Source organism: Protomyctophum parallelum, assembly GCF_964188405.1.
Source record: "Protomyctophum parallelum genome assembly, chromosome: 14".
Classification (NCBI taxonomy): domain Eukaryota; kingdom Metazoa; phylum Chordata; class Actinopteri; order Myctophiformes; family Myctophidae; genus Protomyctophum; species Protomyctophum parallelum.
In genome coordinates, this window is record NC_139709.1 from 28,280,359 (window position 1) to 28,303,288 (window position 22,930).

The following is a 22,930-nucleotide window of genomic DNA, read 5'->3' on the forward strand; positions in this document are numbered from 1 at the left end:
TGTTATTGAACAAACACACAGCAATGATTACTATTAGAATATAGTTAATACAACATGTTTGTTTAAGCCTTTTTAACAAGCCATGTTTCCAACTTCACACTGGTTTTACCTCTAGGCTCTTTGCCCTCATGTTTTAAATGTTTTGTTTCCATTCCTTAGATGTTTTTAGTCGTGTGATGTTTCTTCTATTTATGCATTTGCCTAGTAGCACTTTGAGATTCTGTGCTATGTAAAGTGCATTAAAATCCAAAACATCCATTATATTTTAACAAGAAAATGTAACAAGTAGCTCTTTAATCAAGATTAAACTGAACTAACAATCAAGATATACATTGTAATATAAAACCCTGCGTGTGCATATTTATGAGTTACGGTTCACAAGAGGCCATGTTTACACCATCCGAGTTGAAATAACACTTACCAAGTGGTTGAGGGCATTGAGGGTAAACTAAGGATAACTTTCTTTCCTTCCACCTCACTACTTTTAATTTGCTGAGTAACGGCGATACAGTAAGCTGGCTGCCATTTCCTAGAAGTAGAGCCCAGACCAAAACAAAGCAGCAAAGGTTAATTTTCCCTAAAGGCATTAAAGGACTCCGTCAGTGGTCCATGTAATAGACCTGCAGGTCCTGTATTGCTATGAAGCAGAAATGACCTTTGTCATTCTCTCTCTCTCTCTGGTTAGAACATACATTGAAGCAGCTGCCTGACCTGCGGGTGACACATAGACCCACACCAGAGACAAACAACTCTCAAAACAAGATGTCCAAGTTAGACCCGAAGGGCATGGAACTCATCCTTCTGTGACACATTAATATTAATATTAATAGTATTTTAAGTACCCATTATGACCATTGGATGCCTTCTAAATGAGTAGCTCTCAAAACCCCCAAAAATTCCAATATAGCAGATACACAACATGTGTACAAGCTTTGCAGTGCGCCATGAAGTGACACGATGTGAGCTTGTACATCTGCTATTTTTGAATAGCCAACGCTATAGCATCTAAAGTTACAGATGCTTTCCCCGGTTTTAATGGGTTTAATGAACAACCCCACGGTGTAAACGACAATTATATAGTATACATTACGTAAAAAATATATCCTGCATGTATGTTATCACTTACTTATTACTTACTGAGAATGAAGAGGGATAGGTTGATCCCTGCCAAGCAGAAGCCCTCGAAGAACCTCAGGGTGCTGAACATGGGAACGTTGACGGAGAAGGCCACGGTCAGACCGAACACCAACATGAAGAGCACAGAGATGATCAGCACCGGATGGCGGCCAAACCTATTGGACAAGAGAACGTTGGAAAGGGGACGTTTCAAGTTCAATGCATTTCAAGTACGTAGCGGTGGAAAAACGTCAATTCAAAATGTACTTGTAGCAGAAAGTACTGTACTCATTATGCAGAAGGTCCCATTTCACAAGTTTTCAAATGTGTTTTGAAAATAGCAGATCTACAAGCTTGCGACACATTGTGATCATGCAATTTTCAAATGGCCGAAATATGAATAGGGATGAACTTGTGTTTAGTGTGTTTTGTAAAAATACTCAACCAACTGATAACTAGTTTTCATAGAATTGTAGTGGAGTAAGAGTACAACATTTGCCTCTTGAGATGTAGTGGTAAAGGTATTTGAAAACTGCCTATCAGACAGCAGCAATGAAGACCTCTGTATGCAGTCAGTATCTTACCAGTCGGCAAGAACGCCAAACACCAGGTATCCGAAGATGGATCCCACCAAGAGGGAGAACTTTGCGATGTGGACCTTCCATGCCGAGTCACACACCAGACTCCACTGTTGAGAGAAGTAAACAAACACCTTGGTGATGAAACGTCAATTTCAAGTTCATTGTCAGTTTGTCACATAGGTTTACAGGGGTAAAAGAGAGGGTGAAATGCTTTTCTTGCTGTACAATCTCCGATGATTTGCAGTTATATATCCATAAGAATATTGAAAGAAACAAAAATCTGTGAGATAGCAGGTTAACCATCAAATCCATACGGTGCTTGAATAAGGACATCTCTCTTAGCAGCAGATGTCATTGCATGCATTTTATATGCATGCACACATCGAAATTAACTAAAAATTAACTAAAAACCTATTCTATGAGCCAAAACATTTGTTTTAATTTTGAGAGAGCAATGGGGTGTGTGTTTTTTTGTGGATAATGCAATACGTGCCTTCAGTTCTTTATTTAACTCAAAGTGCTGGGCAAAAGTGATCAAATCACTGTTATTTTCACTGTATTGTGCTGACTCCAAGATATTGCGAAAGCTGTATTTTCCATTTCAAAGTCATGAGTCAACTATTCACTGAAGGAAGCCTTTACTTCCCTCGAGCAGCAATGGGATTCCTAGCATGCAAATTATACAGAGTGTGTGTGTGTGTGTGTGAGTGTGAGTGTGAGTGTGAGTGTGAGTGAGAGAGAGAGAGTGTGTGTGTGTGTGTGTGTGTGTGTGTGTGTGTGTGTGTGTGTGTGTGTGTGTGTGTGTGTGTGTGTGTGTGTGTGTGTGTGTGTGTGTGTGTGTGTGTGTGTGCAATTTGTATGTGTTCAGCTTGTTAATTATTTTTTCTGCAGCACTGTAAATCTGGGTCGCTCAAGAGCTGAACAGTAGACTTTGATCACAGAATAATTGTAATAAACTAATGTCAAAATAATGCCCCAGTGCCTCTCAGTGTGGTTTGGGCCATTGAATTGAACCAGTTCGTGTAACAGGGCATATCAGGCAAACATCCATGAAGAATGTTGTTTGCAGCTATAGTCTCATTATACAAAAACAGCTATTTAAACATAAAAATGACATTTATAATGCACTTTACATTCTACAGAATCTCAAAGTGCTACTAGGCAAATGCATAAGAAGAAGAAAGACTAGACTAGAAACATCTAAGGAATGGAAACTAAAACATTTAAAACATGAGCATAGAGCCTAGAGGTAAAACCAGTGAAGTTAGAAAAATGACCTTGTTAACATATACTACATACCACTAGTCAACCATTTATGTGACCGTCATTTCTACTGCCATACCGCCATGTCAAATTAAGGCTAGTTAGTAGTAGTCCCATAGCGTTGGGACAGAGGGAGAGGGATAAAGGCCTTCCAGCTGTCTGTTGGGGGACATTAGGCATAGAGGGATGGGAATGCTGGGGTGTGGCAGAGTGGCAACAGGTGCATAAAGCCATCAGGCAGCCGGTCAGAGAACCCAAGCAACACTCCACATTAAGGTTTCAGGTTTACGTTCTCATTGTCAATAACAATTGCAGAGATTTAGAGAAAATCATCCCCTTTGGGATACAAACAAAGTCTTCTTGGCTGTCACCGTGTTTAATAGTTTCAGTGAGAGAGGGGGGTTCTATCCTCTTCTAACCTCTTAGCATAGTGACCTGCTCAGAATGGTACGGTCCAGGATTACCCAGAGCCACCCAGCCATCACATGGCCCATGCGTGGGTCACATGACCCAGGCATGCCACTCATTCATGGCTTCGGTATCGATGTCAGCCGTGGACAAAGACAGGGAGGCAAACAAGTACCTGTTGTGCAATGGCAGTCCAAGAGAGGAAAACATGGAACACTTTAATGTAAAGACGCTCGCCCAGCATATCACCGAATCAAAATCCACTGAGTGTGCTAGTATCATTTATGAAGACTGAACCTTTGTGTCTGAACTCCGAATAACAAACACGTGACTAATGGTGCGTCACGGCTGATCACACTTTGATGCAGAATGGACATCTGTGGCAGGAAATTTACTATGTTGCATAATGTTGGACAGTGACCAACAAAAATGGGCATTTGTGCCAAAGAGCTGGGCAAGGTGTAAGACTATGTACAAGTCATCCAAAAGAACACACCTTAAATGTTACAACGTAGAATGAAAGCTGTTAAGCAGTTAATAACAGCATACTGTATACGAATAACATGGAGGTTGATTTCCACTATGGCCACCCATGTTGAAAAAGGCAATATAAAAATGGTATACACACTGTAATGTATCCGTGTTCTTCTAATTCATAATAGTACATTTATTAATTTTGTGTCTCACTCTCATACAACCTCCAATTACACAAATTGCAGCAATCTTTAAATTGTCCAATCTATGTGGTCTATTTAAGCAGACCGACATTCATTCTTATAATGTCCAACATCTCTCGCTGCTACAGTACAATAAATGACAGCTCATCAGCGATCAATCTCCTTTCAACTCTCCAGCCTCCTCTTTACGTACCATAACGAGCGGTTCGGCTCATTTATATATCCATTATCATGTCCATGTAATAACTGTGTTACTGTATCTTGAGTCATTTCTTTTAGTCCCTCTCTCCCTGGCCACAATAATGAACATTTTAATGTGTTCTTAATTTGTTTTGCCTGGTTAAATAAAGAGAACGCCTTTAGGCCCTGCCTTGGGGCGGAGGGTGATCTCAGACATGTTCTGCAGCATCATGGGACCAGAGCCACACTGTCATACAATGCCATTGCATTGTAATTACTAATTGTTTAAAGGTGGCGGGTAAGTACTAAGTACTTTTCTTTTTTTTAAATAAGTGTTAAAAAAAAACTCATTGCTATTAAGAGTTGATTGTTCAGTAACAGGAGTCTCCATGTCTCTCAAGCTTTTAATTAAAACAGAAAATGCATTTTCAGGTCGGGATGCAGATTTGATCCAATCAGGATGGAGAACACAGTCAGGATACAGATTAAACAAGTGGAACTGTGATAAATGGCCCTACTCGACTCTCTCCTGATTGGCTGCAATTGTAAAGAGCTGGAGATAGAGACAGGGAGACCCCTGTTACTGAACTAACACTCTATAGCAATGATTACTATCAGAATATAGTGATTTAACCCTTTAACCAAAGATATTTTATTTTAACCAAAAAACATCACTTTCCGTTCCCTACCTTAAATTCATTCCAATAAATGGTTTTCATTGAGACATGTCTGAATGTATGCAATTAAATAACTACATTTGCGCACTCTGAGTTATATTAACAACAACGTTGCCTGCTGGTCGGTCGCAGGCAATTGTCTTAAACGCCATTCCAACTCTTATTCCGAAGCATTGAATGAAAAGTCTTGTTGTGTAGGTAGAACAGGCAGACACCTCTTAATTTGCAAGCTGACAAGCACAAAGCACTGGACAAAAGCTCTACTGCTGCCTGGAACTGTGTGTGCGCGCGCGTGTGTGTGTGTGTCTCTCTCTCTCTCTCTCACACAGTCTGTGCGTGCGTGCGTGCGACTGCACTTGCGCATCGTGTCCTCCACACTGTTCCAAGGCACAGATGGGGGACCGGGAGACAAGCAGTGAAAACCCTGGGGGTGTCTGTCTGTCTAAAAAAGCGGTCTGTTGTCCTACATCAATGGTCATTCTGCGCCAGTGAGCGTCATTAGCCATGATGGGGACGCCTCCTCCCAACTACAGCTGCACCCCGAGTCCCCGACTGCACTCGTTGAACTACAGTGCGGGGGTGGGGGTGTGGGGGGGGGAGTTAGAAGAAAGAAAGAGAAACTAAGGTGGGAAGGGTTCAATTCAGAGGGAAATAAAGAAAATAAAAATGGATCGAGGCATATGAACGACAGAGAAAATTATATTTTAAGGTGAAAGATGTGTTGGAGAGACCGCGGAGGAAGAAATGTGAGAGGGGAGACTGCTGCAGAGTTACTGCCTAGCAACAGACCCCCCGCACCCCCCCCCCCCCCCCTCGCCTTGCTTATCCATCTCTTTTGAATTCCCACAGTGTAAGTTTTAACACGATTTCCTCCTGCATCCCCGAGGTTGAGAGAACACGTATGGTGTGGGCGATGTTCGCGAAAATGAGAGAGATACCGTGAGAGAGGGAGTGTGAACAAGTGAATGAATGTGGAGCAGCCGAGCAGACGAGATGCAAGCATCGCATAGCGTGCATTACAGGCATTCTATTACGGCATTCTGTCCTGTAGTAGTAACGTGTACATACACAGGAAAGTCCTGAGAGTTGCAGGTCTGTTTTTTCACTCCCAGAGTTAAAATAACACTGAGGATTCTCACCGCGTAAACTAAATGCCATTGCAGACAGTGCAATGCATGTGCAATTCAATACATAGGAGCCGGTTCATATTAACTGGGTGTGGAGCAACGTCTGCCAATAACTGCCACTACAGCATCTAGACAATAAAACACAAAGACTGGAGGATGAACAGAAACATGTTGAACAAGATGGGTAACAGCATGTGCGCTTTGCTGAAATAAAAAACAATACTGGCACATTCACAGAGCACTGCAGACAGACACAACACACCATTCTACTCAATTGAAAATAATGAACAACTGGAGCTTCTGTGCTCGTCCCACAGAGGAAAAAATGCCCAGGGTTACAAGAAGGCTGCTCCAGCCACATGACAAATTACCTTAGCGTCAGTAGGTTTCAGTTTCACTATTGTCTGTTCGATCAATGTACTGTATGTTGTTGTTTTTTACGCCTCTAGAGAGATCAGCAATATGAAGGTTACAATGCTAGTACAGTACAGTATTACAGGTATGTCCACAACTGCTCAAATGTGAAACTCAATTTTCCTCCACAAGAATTGATATCACGATTCTCACACGATTCAAATTTTTTCTGAAAATATTTTGTGTCGTCAGTCTGTAGTTGCTAACACTACTACATTCAAAATGTGGCACCTGGAGCCGACTACTGTGGTTTTAAACAGACACCATCAAAGCTTGCCTTAAAGGGCCACTTCACCCTTTTTGCAACCAGATCATATTTGAATGATGTTTGGGAGACAAGAAACACTTTCCTGGGGTTTTAATGTGCTTTTAGATATTTCAGTATTTCAAAGTGCCAGTGATGTCATGGACACTGGCCTCATTTCCTTCCTGGACTACATGTTGTCTCACTAAGACAGCCCTCTCCAATAAAAGGATAGAGGCCGAACAGGAGCGACAGCCCCGCCCCTGCTATTCATTTCAATGGAAGTTGCTCAGTGGCGTTTTGAAGCACCCGGAAGAACGGTCTACTATTTGGTGTCCAAAATGCGGTAGTGCAAACGAGCGCTCAATGATAAAGCCCAGATGCACAGGGTTTCCTCTGTATAAATCCACGGGTCCGCCTGCAGTCCCCGCTCTTACCACTAAGGCAGAGCGCTTCAACGTTGGACAGCCTCCATGGGGGCTTGATCCTAGTCCACAAGCCAAGGTGGTGTGAGTGCAGCAAAGCATTATAGTCATTGTACTAATCCAGCAGTGAGACCAGTGTCCATGACATCACAGACAGTTTGAAATACTAAAATATCTAAAAACTCAAATTATTACCCACATAAAAATCCCAGGAGAGTGTTTCTCGTCTCGCAAACATCATTCAAATAAGATCTGGTTGCAAAATGGGTAGTCACGACTCACAAGTCTCTCTCTTATAGCAAAAACAGGTGTCTGACTCTGAATCTAGATTGCGATCTTTTTGCCATTCATTGTGCATTGTTTTCAGGCTTTGAGCACTAGACAGGGGGACAGGATTGTAGGCAGATTGAGATTGGTTGGTAGATACAGTAGATGGGTTAGTATGTATGTGCATTTGTATGCAAGCTTTTGTTTATTCATTACTTGACCATACATAAATGTACCTCATCAGAAGTAAGAAGTTAATGGCAAAATATAAAATAAAATAAAGTAGTTTTATTATTATACAATATTTGTATGTATTTTTATATAGATATCCCTTGGCAATTTGCAACAGAGAGAGAAACTAGAAAGGGGCGCTCCACTGAGTGTCTACAATGCCAGGTGGCCTAGTACCCTACCCACTACCCAGGGCTGTGTACAGAAAGGTATTGGTTGCATCCGCGTCTGGAATGGATTCAAGGACGCTACAGAGATAAGATAACATGTATGGTTCGATATAAAGCCCCCATGGTCAGAAGTGAAAACAACCTTGGAGGTGTACAATAGAGAGGCCCCTCGATATGAAACAATACCGGTACATAAAAAACATAATCTCTATCTTCTGAGATTAGGGTTGGGAGATATCTATTGATCAAATATGTTGATAAACAATATTTATTGTGACGAGATTGTGGCTACTGGTGTCAAAATTTTACACCATTTTTTTTTTAATCAATAATAATCATCAATGCTTATATAATAACTAATGGAACAAAGCCAAATAATAGAACAGCTAGAACAGTCAGGTAAGTGCCGAAAATCACATCACTTTGCTGTAAGGCAGCTTTTAAAACCAGGAAAAAAGACAACACTTCGGATATGCCAATATGCATAATACCAGAAGATATCTAGTCTTGTATCACACGATATCAATAAAGGCCTATAGAATTGCCCAGCTCAAAGAGAGAAAGAAACCCACTACCCATCCTCCGCCTCACATTCCATTGTCCTAATCCTACAAACAAAACCTGAAGACCAGCCAAAGGTCAAACACCCAGCTCTATGTTCACTCTTCACTGATCAAGACCACCACTTATCAGAAAGTAGCCTTGCAGTAAACACGCCCGTGCACACAGAGTTTTATCCTCGCACACTTAAGTTATCAGAAACAAACCATGCGGCACCCACAGTCTGCAGAGAGTCTTATCTTTCAGTCACACAAGTATCTCTTCTCCCAGTTGACGCCGTTAGTGGGTGTCGTTGTTGTGCTGACTTGGCATCTGCGGCGGGGTCATCCCCTCTCAACAGCTGAGACTGTCCTCCTACTGTCCCATACTGATCTGGGGTCTGTGCGAGTGACAGGCCAGCTGGGTAAACAGCATGGACGCACATGGAGCAAGAGGGGCCGGGGGGAGTTGGACTACGGTATCAACTTGCAAATCTTTGGGTGTGCAACCTCATAGTGATATTGGGACTGGGTGTTCCCACCAACAAGCTTGTAAAGAACATACTGTATGTATGCTGCAGAGGTTGTGTCTGCATGATTATACTGTATTTTACGAAATAAAATATGTGTACTAATGAAAGTATTCAAAATTAAAATTACATTATAATAGCAGATACTACAGTGTTCTTCTCTGATCAGCAAAACCAAGCTGGAGAGCAAAATACAATCCTGCTAGCCATCAGACCACAACTGGACCCCTGCCAGTTTGCATACAGAGCCAAAGGAGGGACATAGCATGCCTCCTACAACATCTAGAATCACCAGACAATTTAGCAACAATTCACTTTGTTCTGCCTTCCAACACCATCAGATTATATAATAGAAACTTCACACCAACTCAACATCCCTCCACTCCTTAATCAACTCACATCTTCCTTAGCAAGAGACTGTGACCTCTAACAGTGCCTTCTTTACACACTCTCAACACAAATTACTATCAGCCGCTCACCCATCACCACATACTTCAAATACTCTGATGACTCTGCCATTTTCAGACTGCTCAAAAAGCAATTTCCTGACAATTACCTACAGCTGAACATGGACAAAACAAAAGAACTGGTCATTAACACACACACTGTAGTCACTGAACCCTCCTCCACCCATGAGACAATAAAACAGGTAGACAACTTAGTTCACATATCTTGACTTGGACTCACTTTGGACAATAAACCTTTTCCCCACACCTCTTTTAGTTAATCTACAGTAAGTAAGCCAAATTCATCTCATTCGGTTCCCCATGCTTTTTCAACATGTTGACCAACAAAATAAACAAACATACCATGATCACAGGCAGCCTCTGAAATATCGTTCCACACAAAAACTCACACATGAATGACAGAGCCACCACACGCCTAGCATTCACATAGCACCCCCTCAATCATCACTTCACAATAATGGCATCTGGACAGAGACAACTTTGAGATGGGAAAAGGGTTGCTTTTCCAGGAGTTTTGTCCACTCTGCTATTGCAGCGTTTAACCAAACTGTCTTGCTGACATGTTGTTAGTATGTGTTAGTGAAATGGATGTATTTGAGATTAAATTAATTGTCTTTACCTGTATGTTCACTATGTTGTGTTGTACGCTATTGTTATACGTTTCTATGTCGGACAGGCTGTGAAAACAAATATCCCTCTGGGACAATAATAGTCTAATCTAAAATGGAATCTAATCCAATAGCTTCAAAAGGTGTGCACAGTACCTTTGTGGCAGTCAAATGTTTCTCCAATCTCCATAGGATAATCCTGTTTCAAAACAGAAAGATCCTAATCAATCTTCCATGATGATGCTATGACACGTGTGTGTGTGTGTGTGTGTGTGTGTGTGTGTGTGTGTGTGTGTGTGTGTGTGTGTGTGTGTGTGTGTGTGATCATGTGATGAGATGCTTCTTCCAGCAGCGTGCGTGCCGCCCGCCAGCGCCGTTATATCTGTCTGAATGGGAGTCAGTGGATTGGGCAGAGAGCAGAGAGACCCTACTAGTCTCCTAGTAATGATACATTCTCACTTCTATGGCTCAGCCCAATTAAATGAGACCCAGAGGAGACCCAGGACTCTATTAGAACAGGTCCACATCAGCCTCTTTATACCCTGCACACAGCGGTGGAAAAAGTAGCCTACTCACATGCTTTACTTAAGTAAAAGTATCAATACTGAGATGTAGAACTAGAAATACTAGAAAGTCCTGAATTCGAAGGTAGTAAAAGTACAAAAGTATTGGGGCTGAAGTGGTTCATGTATGTTTTGAAAATAATAATGAAAAGCTACAAAGTAACAAGTAACAAAAGTTTTCAAATAATGGAGTAAAAGTACAATAATTGCTCTGAGATGTAGTAAGTGTAGTAGAAGTAAAAGTACAGTACTTAAGTAATTGTAATTGTACTACTGCATCAAAGCCTCCTTTCAGATGATGCCCTAGTGAACTACACCAAAAGGCACGTTATATTCTCTCTCTTCTGCAGATTAAACCTATGAAAGGCACCACTGGGAATAAAGCCAATGGACATTTTATTATGCCTTCGCGTGCGACCGACGTCGACTGTTAATAGGGTGTGAAGGGGTTAAAGCGTGATGGTATATTCTTTTTACTAGACACACGCGATGCTTGGCACTCCGTTCCGCTGCCGATGTATATAGGATGTCTCACACACACACACACACACACACACACACACACACACACACACACACACACACACACACACACACACGGTCATGTGTCAGTTATGCCGAGGCAATCCAAACACATGGCTGCTGAGTCAGCACTTCCTGCAACAGTGTCACGTCCCCCGACTTCCACTGAGGTCATATGAAAGGTAGAGATATGCGGCTCGGGACTGGAGAGTCCATTCTCTTCCGATTTGGCTTCTCGTCGTCAGGAGTCACCTGAACGCCTGCCTCCCCAATCAATTTCTCCCAAGCATGACCTTTGTCACAACACGGAACGTCTGTCTGGGTCAGGGAAGGGCACCGTTCCAGGGAGGCTTTAACCAACTGCTCAGCTCTGTCACCGACTGTTCTGCATTGGTGGTAGTGTCAACATGACATTCAGAGGACGTGTGTGTGACTGTGTGTGTGTGTGTGTGTGTGTGTGTGTGTGTGTGTGTGTGTGTGTAAAGGCAACACAAATGCATGTATTCAAGGCCCACTAAGCCACCAAGTATGAAGGAAAATCAACAGTCCTGTAGTGTAGTGCAACACCGTTGGTCAACGTGCACACCGTTACACAGTACACTTGCTTGCTGAGTATGGCCAGTGCAGGTGCAACAATATCTTTCTGGTTAACTTAACTCGCACTCAGATCCCCTTCAGGAGTCAGGACTGAATACAAGATTTCCCTTCTCACCCATCAGTGCATCTAGGACAATGTCTCCCCCCCCCCCCCCCCCCCTCATCGCCACCTAAACCTGCCACTCGGAGCCAACGCTCTTCCAATTGTTGCTTATGCTGTTTTTGTTATTTTTGTTTGTTTTTTGCCATGCTTTTAACCCTGTAGCACTCTGAGATTTGTGAGAATGTAAAGTGCTTTATAAATAAATTGCATGATTATTATTATTGATAGGCCATCATCATTCTACGAAAAACAGGAGAACATTCTGCAAATATAGCAGATCTACAAGTTCACAACACACTGCGTTGCAAATGCATTGTGAGCTTGTAGATCAATCATCATGCAAGATTTGGCGTAGGGGAAAATGGAAAAGTATAGAGCCCTGGGGGACACGGGTCAATGAAGTATATAGCGTTGCATTTAGTTTTAAAATACAAAATGTGGCCATGGGTGGTATGGCTGACAGAGGATTAAGAATAACCGTTTCATTATTCTTAGCATCTTCACGAGGGGGTTAAAAAAGTTAAAGTTATTTTAAATTGGGGAAGCTGCTGCATCAGTTTCTCCACTCAGATGGTGTCCTGTACAGGCTAGTCTTCAGGCATGGAGGGATTATCATAATATCAAATATAGCTCCGGCTTGAATGTGTTTGCCTCCAGGTGAAGGGTGCTATTAATGCAAGCTATCTGAATAGCGTGTGCACTGTGCACCAGAATTATTAGAGCAGCCTCTCCAATTAGGTATCACTGGACAATACAAAAAACGAGAGCAGGGTGTATCATAGTGTCTCCTGGCTCACGGTGGACAAGATGCAAGAGAGCTCCATTTTATGTGCTGGCAGTTTAAGCATGGACATTATCAGTGATAAACAGATGGATCGTTGGCATCCCTGCGAGCCAGAAGCTCAGCATGGATGGCACACTGTCTCCTCTTCCCCGTGGCACAGGGAACGCTATAAAGATCTCAGATCAAACCAAACCAGTCTATTTCTTCTACTTCTATTTGATCATCATTGTCAAATCAAATATTTGAGGGAGAAACAATCCTGATGAACTGGATACCACTTGTTTACAGTTGTCGGACAAGTGGAGTGTACTAGGGCACAAGGTTATTACATTGCATCACTCACAAAGAACGATGGGGATGTTCTTCAGCACAGCCAATGTCTGACATTAGGTGCTGCTGACATGGCAGCTATAGAGACACATAGAAATACAATATAGGGTATGCTATGTTACATTACTGTAGGAACACTTCCATTTGAAATTAAAGAAAATTAATAAATTATACAACTTCAAAACCCAGCACTCTCAGGTAGGAATTATTATAAAAATCAGTCTAATGAATGAGCTGCAAAAAGGAAACCTCGTGGCTTTTGAATGCACCTCAGGTTGTTGTGAGGCGTATTAAATAAATTACACAATCACAAAGCTCAAGTCAAATACGTGAGGAGGACCTTATGAATTCATGATTTCTGATTTTCTGTTATAGCTCTCAACCTCATACAATGAGATGATGCTTGACGTGGGTATGTAGAGTATCTATCCACACACACAGCAGAAGGACTGATGTTAGTAATCCCTCATTTAGCATAACGAGTCTAAATCTTGGGCTAACATCACATCCATGTTGTTGAACCATAATGACAACAGACGGAAATAATGGCCTCATCCTGACAAACTGAGATAGAGATCAAACGGCAAAACAGAAAGAGAGAGAGGGCAGGGGGGGAGGGGAGGGGCAGGGACTCATCTGCCCTCAAGACTTGAGGGCAGATGATTTGTTTCTCAAGTGGAAAGCATTATGACACAAAGAGAAACAATGCCGAAGGACAGTAGCATGTCTCTGATAGCAGGTCGTATATACCTCGAGTCAGCTGCTGGGATGACTCACTCATGCTGCTGCCTTGAAGCATGCTCTGGTCTATAATATACCATGTTGAGTGTCCCCATGTCTTACTTTAGAACCACGATTTGTCAACAAAAGGTGCATGGAAGTGTGGGCTACGTACTGCATAATGCAATAGCATTTGTATACCAATGCTATTGCATATGCATTATGCAGTAGGTAAACCACAGTGTAAAACGCCCACTGTGTGGAAGAGAAACCCTGCATTCTGTCCCAGCCTCATACAGAAGGGAGCTAGGAGGCTATAGAACAGATTTGCCACATGCAATAATATAATAGGTGTCAGGAGCAGATCAAAGCCATCACCTGCCAGCCATGCTGTAGTTCGAATAATAATAAATAAATAAAAACAGAGGCCTGTTAGGCTGTTCATTGGGTTTTCCCTGGTTTTGAAATCAGATGGTGTCCATCACTCACAATGTATTCCACTCGTCATCACGAAATATGGGATGGGGCATTGATACATAATATATTGATAAGACTGAGAAGACATGATGCACGAGGTCCATAATAACTTACCTTGGTGACAACATTCCGCACAAGTCCCGTTTGCAGCTCAAATGTCCATTCCTTGCACATGCACTGCATGTTGGCCGAATCATTGTGAGTGCCATAACTTCCATTGGCATAAATATAAGCGGGACGCGTGCTGCTATTGTGCGGAGAGTGAAATAAAGCGGAATGACTTCTAGTCACATTGGTAACATTTGCCATAGTAGGCTGGTGGACACACGTGTTGTTCGGCTGGGCAAGGAGAAAATTGTCGGAATATTGGCTGAATCCAATAAAGATCGCCGGGATCCATGTCAGCACGATGAGGTGTCTCTGGTAATTCCCAAATCCCCCGAGAAACGGCAGAACACAGTCGTCGATGCGTGCCAGCACGGACGGCGACGTGGGGTCGGGAGACACGAAGCCGTTCTCCGGTTGATGGTCCTGGTCCGTGTCGAGCTGCACCACGGCCATCGCGGTCTCGCTCATGGATGCGTCTGTAGAGCGCAGACAGCAGCAGCCGAACAGGCGGGCGGGCGGTTTGGCAGTGCTACTACACTACTGCCCCTGTCGAGTCGAGTAGTCCACCACAATGCGTCAATGCCCCCGCTCCGCTCTGCTCTGTCTGCTGGACTGGTGCTGCTGAAAGCAGTGCGCACTCAATCACTGGGAATGGAAATAAGACGCACCTCTTTGTTATCAGGAAGCATTCACTCCGCGTGTGTGTGTGGCTGTGTGCTCCCTCCCTGCCACAGAGTAGACTAGTCGTGCTACTGAAATTAAAAAAGCTTTTCGGTTAAATAAAATCACTGGAAAACAGGAGAGACTGCAGTGGTGCAGCTCTATGTATAACCAGTAGTGGAGTAGTATGTCCCTTCTTCAGGTCCCCTCGTCTCATACATTGTAGCCGACTTGTGTGTGTCACAGCCGTGGAGGAAGTGCCGAGTCCGCCCTCTCCTGAGGGCGCTACAGGTAAACACACCTGTCCAAAAATACCGACAGAGACAGACCTAGTAGTCCCGTGCCTTTAAAGAAAATGTAATGTCGCCATAGTGCACTAGGTCCCCAATATACACATCAAAAGGTCTGTAGACTTAGTAAATGAATATAAAATGCCAACTAGAAAAGCAATCACAACAAAAGACACCTACCTACCACCAGGTGTATAGGCCTACTGTCTACCGCTCTACCTACGTCTGAGAGGAGGAGGAGGGACTCACTCTATTGTGTGTTTGTGTGTGTGTGTGTGTGTGTGTGTGTGTGTGTGTGTGTGTGTGTGTGTGTGTGTGTGTGCGTGTGTGTGTGTGTGCGTGCGTGTGTGCGTGTGTGCGTGTGTGCGTGTGTGCGTGTGTGTGTGTGTGTGTGTGTGTGTGTGTGTGTGTGTGTGTGTGTGTGTGTGTGTGTGTGTGTGTGAAAGAGAGGGGGTATTTTGCCTATAAAAGCCAATTTTTTAATTTAATTTAATTTAATTGAGAGAGAGGGGGGAGAGAGAGAGAGAGGACCATCCATGACCATCCACTCAGTCCTAACGCTTTTGATTTAATTGTTGAATTGTGAAACAATATTATTGACTCAACAAAGGGTTAACTCAGGGTTTCCCATTTTGCTCCCCCACTAGTTCTAGTCTAGTGTGATTGGCTGGGTAGAGAACCCTCCTATCACCTACCTTGCAAGTTGCAACACAGTTGGATTGAGGAGAACTGGGTTAAGGGTTTGATTGAATCAACTTCTGTAAGGAACCTCCACATTGTGAATGAAATTCCTCATTCAACTATTTAAAACATTTGGTTAATGGTGTGTATAGTAATAATTTGACTTAGATCAGTTACGCAACTTTTGGGAAATCGAATCCCTTGGAATCCGCATGAAAGAAATGCATATCCAGATATCATATCCCAAGCCGTGCATATCCACGGATATCCCACGGATATTCCAAGCCTTCCCAAACCTTGCATATCCACCTTCCCAAGCGGTGCATGCCTATTCCCACTATAGGCTGAGGAAGAAATGCCACTTTTCAAATCAGCCCAACAGACTTGACAAGTATTTTTAAGATATATGATGAAATATCTGCAGGTGCTTGCAGCTTTCTTTACCCACACATGCCTTACAATTTGGGTACCGGTAGTGTGTTTATGTGCCCACCTGACTACCCGTGGGTGGCTCAGGTGCAGCTCAGGTGAGATCACAGACAGGAGGGGGGGGGGGGGGGGATTGTCAATCAGAGATTATACCAAAGGCAATCAGTTATAGCTCCATATGGGCACAAAAGTGGGCATCCACACATGGCATACTGATGACATCAGTATGCTGATGACATCAGCAATAGTTCAAACCTATTTTTTACAGTCTGGTTCAAACAATCACCTGTAATATATAGAATGTTGCTTGTTGCTGGTTTTTTGTTTTTGTATTGTTCTCATTTTATTTGGCACTAACTGTAGGCCTACAACACTTCGGCTCAACTCTGTTGTTTTAAATGTGCTTTTTAAATAAAGTGGATTGGATTGGATATTTAAACCCACACTGCTCCCGGGTGCCGTCTACATTCCGGCTGTCACCCGTCTCTCCGGTGGTCTCCATTTTATTCCTATGAGTCACTATAAATAGAATAACCAGTAAGACGCCCTGAGGGCAAGAAGCGTGCACGCATCCGCCTGGGCGAGCGCTGGTGCTTTGTTGGGAGGTCAGATCAACATGGAATGTCAGAACAGGTCAGCTCCATATATGGAGATCTAAGGGTGGCAGCGGGGGAGTGTCTTGAGTGTGCAGGGTTTAATGAGGTCTGGCCATATATGGAGCGTGTCTTGAGTGTACAGGGTTTGATGAGGTCAGATAACATAATGTCAGAACAGGTCAGCTCCATATATGGAGATCTTAGGGTGGCAGCCGGCTCAGTGTCTTGAGTGTACAGCAGGGTTCCCCAATTAATTTTCCTCAAGGGCCATATATTGACTAGGGTACCAGGCTGGGGGCCGAGTCGGCACGCGCAAGGTCGAGAGGTCTTGCCCTGAAAATAAAATTTCAGGGAAAGACCCCATTTTAAAAGGACCCCCAGTTTGACATGCAGAGGCTACTGACCCCCATTTAATGCCATTTATATCTGGGGACCCCCCCCCTGGAAATTCTTCCAGGGGCCACAAGGGGGCGCTCCGCGGGCCGCAGATGCCCCGCGGGCCGCTAATTGGGGAACCCTGGTGTACAGGGTAGGGCCATTTTCGGGCCTGTTGAGAACTATAGTTTTCGCCTGGCGTGGTTGCACTAATTACTTTGGGGCGGGCCCGTCTAGAGTTTGAATGGACAGGTATCAGTCAATAGGGAGACATCGAAGAGGAAGGACGAGATCAACATATGGAATGTCAGGACAGGTCAGCTCCATATATGGAGATCTATAAGGGTTTGAGGTTTGACTCTATACATCGAGTTGCTGGCCTGCTCCATATATGCAGATATAGGTGATCCAGTCTTCTCCATGTATGGCTATCCAGGGTTTGATGAGGTCAGTGTCGTGATCTTCATATGTGGAGATGGCCATATATGGTGGCGTGACGTGTCACAAGGCGTTATGTCATGAGGCGTGACCATATATGAAGGCGTGACTGACGGGAGATGCAGGTTTTCATAGTAAACTGCGTCCTTCGGTCGCAACTAGAACGAAAAAACATTGCATGGATGCACCTGGGACGTATCCTCAGTGATGTATCCCAAGGTCATCTGGGTTTTGGGTATCGCAACATCATACCCCTCACTCAGGTCACCCAGCCGGGGTGATCAAGTCCCGATTTACGTCCCAGACTCCAGTAGCTAGCCTCGATCTCAGTCTCATTAGGGAAAGTCCAGGGACAAAATTCCAGTTCCCTCTGCCGGGACTGAGAGATAGATCAATCTGGTGTGTGTGTGTGTGTGGAAGGCTCTGTGGGTTGACTCATGTCCGGGCCCCTCCTACATCTCACCAGGTTCAGCTCTCATCAGACAGGGATAGTTTTATGTCAATGTAAAAACTTTTCGAGTAACATTTGCACATATGTAAACTTGTTTGATTAGCATAGCTGAAATGTCAAACCAGGCAACTATACCCTCCTCACCCGACTTTCAGTGTTTAACAATGCTTCACTCTCCAGGACCAGGACACATACAGTCTTCTACACTCTACAGTGTGCCACTGCACTGCGAAATGTGGGCTGCAACATTCTGGGCAGTAGGGAAAACTGGCCACAGATCTAGGAAGAGTGGACTAAACTGTAGGCCTATATATAGGGAAATGTGGGCACCAAAACAGAGTGGGCACCAGAAGACGAGACACTAGGGGAAATCCGGGCACCAAAACGGGCGTTAGGGTAATAATGTCCACAGAGCATTTTGCACCTGTCTGGCATGCGTATTGCTGGAATTCAACTAGGCTATATTCATACTATAGCATACTTCTACTGAGGTTAGTGTTAGGGTTTAGGTTAGCTTTAGGCATATTTTACTGAGGTTATAAGGATTCATAGTGTTGGGCAAAGTTTTACTAAAATGTGCCCACTCTTCTCCCCCCAAAGTTCCCACTCTTCCCTCTAATGCCCAATCATCTCGACGAAAGTGCCCACTTTTCCTGGTGCCCAGTCTTCTCCAGTCTTCCCAGATAATGGTGCCCAGATTTCCCTAGCCAAACAAACATAGCTAAACGTATGAATGTTGCATTAAAGACAGTATACAAATAACATTAGGACTTATTGTCACAAAAAATAAGAAAAAATAAGAAATATCTAACACAAACATATTTGCAATATAAATAGGCCTAGTACTGTAGCGTAGCCTAGTCATCATATGAGAACTCTTGATATAGTACGTATTTGACACTTAATTAGATGATGGATATTACTTTTGGGAACATGCTATAACTCACACTATCATTTGCTGGCCATAGAAAATAGCAGACAGGCCCTAGACAGGCCCTAGTGGCACACACAACTTAGATTTTGTTACACAATGCTGCCCTCCACTGGCTGACTTGAATAGTGTTACTTCCTAGTTCCTACAAAATTGTAGAGCATTTTAAAAACAAAAAAGAAAGAAAGAAAGAAAGAAAGAAAGAAAGAAAGAAAGAAAGAAAGAAAGAAAGAAAGAAAGAAAGAAAGAAAGAAAGAAAGAAAGAAAGATCTTAAAAATGTTATTGGTTGGGTGATAATAATGGACTTTAGCTGGGTTTAAATTGATTTATCTACAACAAGCAGGTGTATATATCCACCTATAAAACAAAATAACAATTATTCATTTATGAAAGCATATTAGGGATTCTTTTTTGTGCCCAATTTTCTATCAAAACAAGTACAACTATTATAGGAAACGAGAATTTCAAACAAACAACTATTTTCAAGAATAAACTTCCAAAATGTCATTTGCATCCTGTTACCAGCAGCCAGCTTCAGTGTGGACAGAGCATATCTCATGTGTGCTTGCCAACAGAAACCAGTGAGTCGCTATCTCTCTGTTTGTTATCATTCAAACCTGTACTGAATGTGTACTGTATCTCCATAGTAACCAATTCAGGTGTGTCCAGGATCCGCCCTTGATATTAGTTGCATTATAGTTGTTTATTTGTGTGTGTGTGTGTGTGTGTGTGTGTGTGTGTGTGTGTGTGTGTGTGTGTGTGTGTGTGTGTGTGTGTGTGTGTGTGTGTGTGTGTGTGTGTGTGTGTGTGTGTGTGTGTGTGTGCGTGTGCGTGCGTGTGCGCGTGTGATTCCTTGCCAAGCCCAGGGGGTGTGCCAAAGGCTGACAGGCTATCAATCCAAACTTGCATAATTACACTGCTGGTTTATGCTTCTTACCACTTCACGTGTGGCTATGATATGTGAAAATAAGCACCACAATGCAAAAGTGCAAAGCTGGACAAATAGCTGTCCACTTATTTGTCAGCAACATTTTATTCAAGGTCTTAAACCTAATTTATACAATGTATTACGTAACTAAGTTAATAGCTTGAAAATGTGTTATTATTCCCCATTCTCATGGCAATAATAAACTGCAACTGAGAATTTAATTCAAAGTCCAACAGATAGGGCTGAGGGCAAAAATGAATTTATGGTCCTTTTCTTCTGTGTGTATGGGCGTGCACGTATATGTGTGAGAGAGGGGAGGGGGTTATCTCAGGCGGTTGTAGTTAAACGAATGTGATCCAAGGGCATATACAAGGGCATATACAATTTCTTGGACCATGCCCATGTTGCAACTTCATTGTTATCTTATCTCAACTACACGCCTGCAAAGTTTCTTGTGACTGAATCATGCATGTCTGTTGTCTGGGCTGGGCCTTGTCACAGACAGACAGACATGACAGACAGACATGTAAACACCTGTCAAAGTAGGCCTACAGGTACAGTAGTTCCTGACTGGTTTCTCCAAGATCTTTTTTTTTTTGTTGCCATGATGACACAGACCCACCAGGTGAAAACAATTCCAGCCAAGCTGTCACAGTTGGTAATCTTGCTTAATGAACAGTAGTGTGAACCCAACAATGTAAGTGAAATTGTAAGTGAAATTGACATCTTAAGCCGTAGGCCTATATGCAGTATACTGAAAACATTTTGTGATAATGCAACACATTGTGAACTTTATCTGTTTTCACTAGTTCAGATTTTTTTTGCCCAGCTGCCTGTGTAACACCCAGGGAGATATTAGACTTTTGAGGCCATCAGGCAGAAGCTCTGAGCCACTGCTACACCTGTATGTCAATTGTTCTTTACATCATTTCTTCTATATGTTCAACAACTTCTCACAGTTGCTGAAATAGCAAATGAAGAACCACAAGGTTCTACAAAGCAGTGGAAGTTGTACACAACACAGTCACCTATTGTCTGCTGGTTGTGGATAATTAATCATGACCATAAAATATTTTATTCTGTGAAAACCCCAGGGGGTAAAAAGGGAAAGTGAGAACATGGCTTATAAAACCTCATAAAACCAGCTGACACTATAGCTTAGTAGCTTTTTTCCCACCGTTACTCAGTCAGTGATGTCATATATATTGTCTGCTGTACTGTCTGGTAACATCAGGTGTGCGTCTAGCTCCTATAGAGTCACCTGTGAGTCAGACACAGCCAGGAAATAGTGACATGGCAGTGACCCACTGTGCGTGCGCGTGCCTGCATGCACATGGCATGCATATGTGTGTTGACAGATAGGGATAACTCTGAAAGGCAGGAATTTGCTGCAGGGACAGTAAAAGGGAAAAGCAAACATAAGTTAATAATTTACTGTCAACCTGAAAAAAGAGTGACTTTATACAGCTCTTCATTTTAAAATAGATTCTCCTTTGCTCACCTCCCAAAAGGCACCCTGCCTTGTAGAATCATTTAAGTTCACAGCTGAATGGATTGTGCAAGGTGAAAGTGAGGAAACAAGAATGCAGTAATCCTCAAGAAAGGCACATTGAGACGTAACAGAGCATGACGACTAACTAACACACACCCTGTAAAATCCTTAAGAAACGATGACAGAATTGACAAGATGACCCTGACCTGCGTGCCACGCCTATACAGTGTAAGTATACTAAATTGTGACAGTGAAGTTACAAGTATGCGTACTGTACAAAAAGGGTCTCACAATCTGGAATGCAACAGTGGTAGGTGTTTTTTTTGTGTGTGATGCATGCTGCTAACAGAGCACTGTCAAACAGACACCAACACGCTAGCTTCTGAAAATAAATGAATCAAATTTGTCCTCCTGCCACTATCATGCATCTGTGAACCACCCATTCAATAATGCCCAAACCATGCTGTGAGAAAGCCTTGTTACCGTGACTCATCCTGCATCACACTCTGTCATTAGAATTCAACTTCACCATCCCTCCCACTGTGTGTGGAGCCCAGGCCCATCTCTTCTGGGGTGGTACCATGTTGCTAGCCTAATGTTTAGAACATTGTGCTTGTTCAGTCTTGCAGTGGGGTTTTGTTGGCATAGAGGAGATTACAGTGTATTATACTATAATACACTGTACAAGACAAACATCACCCACCTGAGTCGAGTGGGAAAAAAAGTTGGGTGTGTCTTGGGTGTGTGAGTACTGGCCTTTAGAACAAGTTATGGCTACAATGGATTGGGATTTAGGAAAGTTTTAGTTTTGAACAATGTGCAGAAAAAATAAGCAATTATTTGAACTGCATCAATATCTACAGGTGCTTATCAGGTTATGAATAATGGGTGGGTACTAAATAAAAGCATATAGTCTCCAACTCAAACAAATCAACTCACAGTTTAATAGGCCTACTTGTGCTTACGAGGGGTAGGCCTGGCTACAGCCCTACACAATCCATTATTGTTTTATGTTAAAGATACATTATGTGAGTATTTGAATTGTATGAATGACAGCAACAGAATAGTACCACCTCTGGGTGTGGAGATCCAAGTCAGGGCGTTGGCTTAATGACTTCCAACAGTCATATTGCTGTCAGGCAGAAACCTTGTAGGCTTATCTCCATATGTCGGGTGGTCTACAAGCTCACAACACATCATGATGAGCTGTGTTGTGAGCTATTGTTGCTATTTTAAATTAAATTAAGTTATGTGAAAGTGGGTTTTATAAATATTGAACCAATTGAAAGTATTAACAAGAGCTTGTGTTGTGAGTCTTGTGACTATAATAACTGCATTTGAACACTGCTCACTTTCACATTTCCTGAAAGTAACACTTTTGGACAGACAAGAATTCCACCTGACATCTGACACAAATGCCTTTCCTCCCCCCCCACCCCCACCCCCCACCCTCCTCTCTCTCTCTCTCTCTCTCTCTCTCTCTCTCTCTCTCTCTCTCTCTCTCTCTCTCTCTCTTTGGTGATAAGGCCA

At 42.9% G+C, this 22,930-nt stretch overlaps 1 protein-coding gene across 1 annotated transcript in view; it reads right to left on the reverse strand.

Moving 5' to 3' along the window:
• LOC310870922 (solute carrier family 22 member 23-like) overlaps positions 1 to 15,225 on the reverse strand; it is a 55,646-nt gene extending 40,421 nt beyond the window's left edge. Inside the window, exons 1-3 of the mRNA XM_083782297.1 lie at positions 14,135 to 15,225; positions 1,701 to 1,804; positions 1,138 to 1,292 (exon numbers count right to left, since the gene is read on the reverse strand). Coding sequence (XP_083638423.1) covers positions 1,138 to 1,292; positions 1,701 to 1,804; positions 14,135 to 14,596 — 721 coding nt within the window. The 5' untranslated portion in view covers positions 14,597 to 15,225. The remainder of the gene's footprint in view (positions 1 to 1,137; positions 1,293 to 1,700; positions 1,805 to 14,134) is intronic.
• Between the last annotated feature and the right edge of the window lie 7,705 nt (positions 15,226 to 22,930).